At 67.3% G+C, this 891-nt stretch overlaps 1 protein-coding gene across 1 annotated transcript in view; it reads right to left on the reverse strand.

Annotated features, from left to right (window-relative positions):
• Positions 1-394: 394 nt before the first annotated feature.
• Positions 395-891, reverse strand: part of LOC102040255 (endothelin-converting enzyme 2-like) — a 6,584-nt gene continuing 6,087 nt past the window's right edge. The window contains exon 17 of the mRNA XM_031055506.1: positions 395-424. Coding sequence (XP_030911366.1) covers positions 395-424 — 30 coding nt within the window. The remainder of the gene's footprint in view (positions 425-891) is intronic.

Here is an 891-nt window from a genome sequence, read left to right on the forward strand (position 1 = left end):
TCGGTCACCACCCCTTCGTGGGAGCGCTCGGGCGTCCGGACGGAGCCCCACACCTGCTGGGGCGGGAGCAGCCTCAGGGATGGGGACCGAGCACCCCCCGGTGCGGGACGGGGAGCTGCGGGGTGGCTCCGAGCAGCCCGGGAGTCACGGGGAGCCCATCATCCTGCTCCGCCCTACCTGCGCAAAGCCCACGAAGAAGAGCTGGTGGTTGGTGAGCCCCAGAGCTGGCAGGCGCTTCTCCTCCCCGTTCTTCTGCAGCCAGGACTTGTAAGCCTGCGGGAGAGCTGGCCTGAAGCTCCGGGAAGGGACAGACAGGCACGAGGGTTCGTGTCCCCTCCGGATGGCGGCACTCACGTTGTAGGCTGCCTTGAGCCCGCCGTTGTCGGGGATGGTCTCAGGTTTCCCTCTTTGTCATATTCCCGTCCTGCAGGACCGAGCCGTGGGTTGGGGTGGGACCAGGGGGAGCCGTCCCACTGCAGCCCCTCTGCTGCAGGGGGTCCTGAAGCTGAATGGGGCGTGGTGGGGGAATGGGCACCGGGGGATGCCAGGGGGGCCTGGCACCTTGGTATCCCCCAGCCCCTGCTGTGGGCAGGCTCTGCCTGGGGCTCAGCCATGCACTTGGGTCCCCAGGCATCCCCCAGTGCATTCTCGCTACCCCAGCCCACATCTGTGACCCCAAATTCCCTCATTGACCCCATGTCGGCTCCGGGGCTGTGGTGAAGGTGCAAAGCAGAGTGGATGCGAGAGGGACCCATCCCACGCCCGGGAGGGAGGAGGATGAGGAGGGGGCTGGGGCTGCAGACATTGTGTCCTCACCAAGCGGATGAAGCGAAAGCTGCACAGAGAAGCCGGGGGAAGGTATCGGCAGGGGGCACCTGGGGCGGGGGGACG

This window comes from Geospiza fortis, unplaced genomic scaffold (genome assembly GCF_000277835.1).
Source record: "Geospiza fortis unplaced genomic scaffold, GeoFor_1.0 scaffold172, whole genome shotgun sequence".
Lineage (NCBI taxonomy): Eukaryota > Metazoa > Chordata > Aves > Passeriformes > Thraupidae > Geospiza > Geospiza fortis.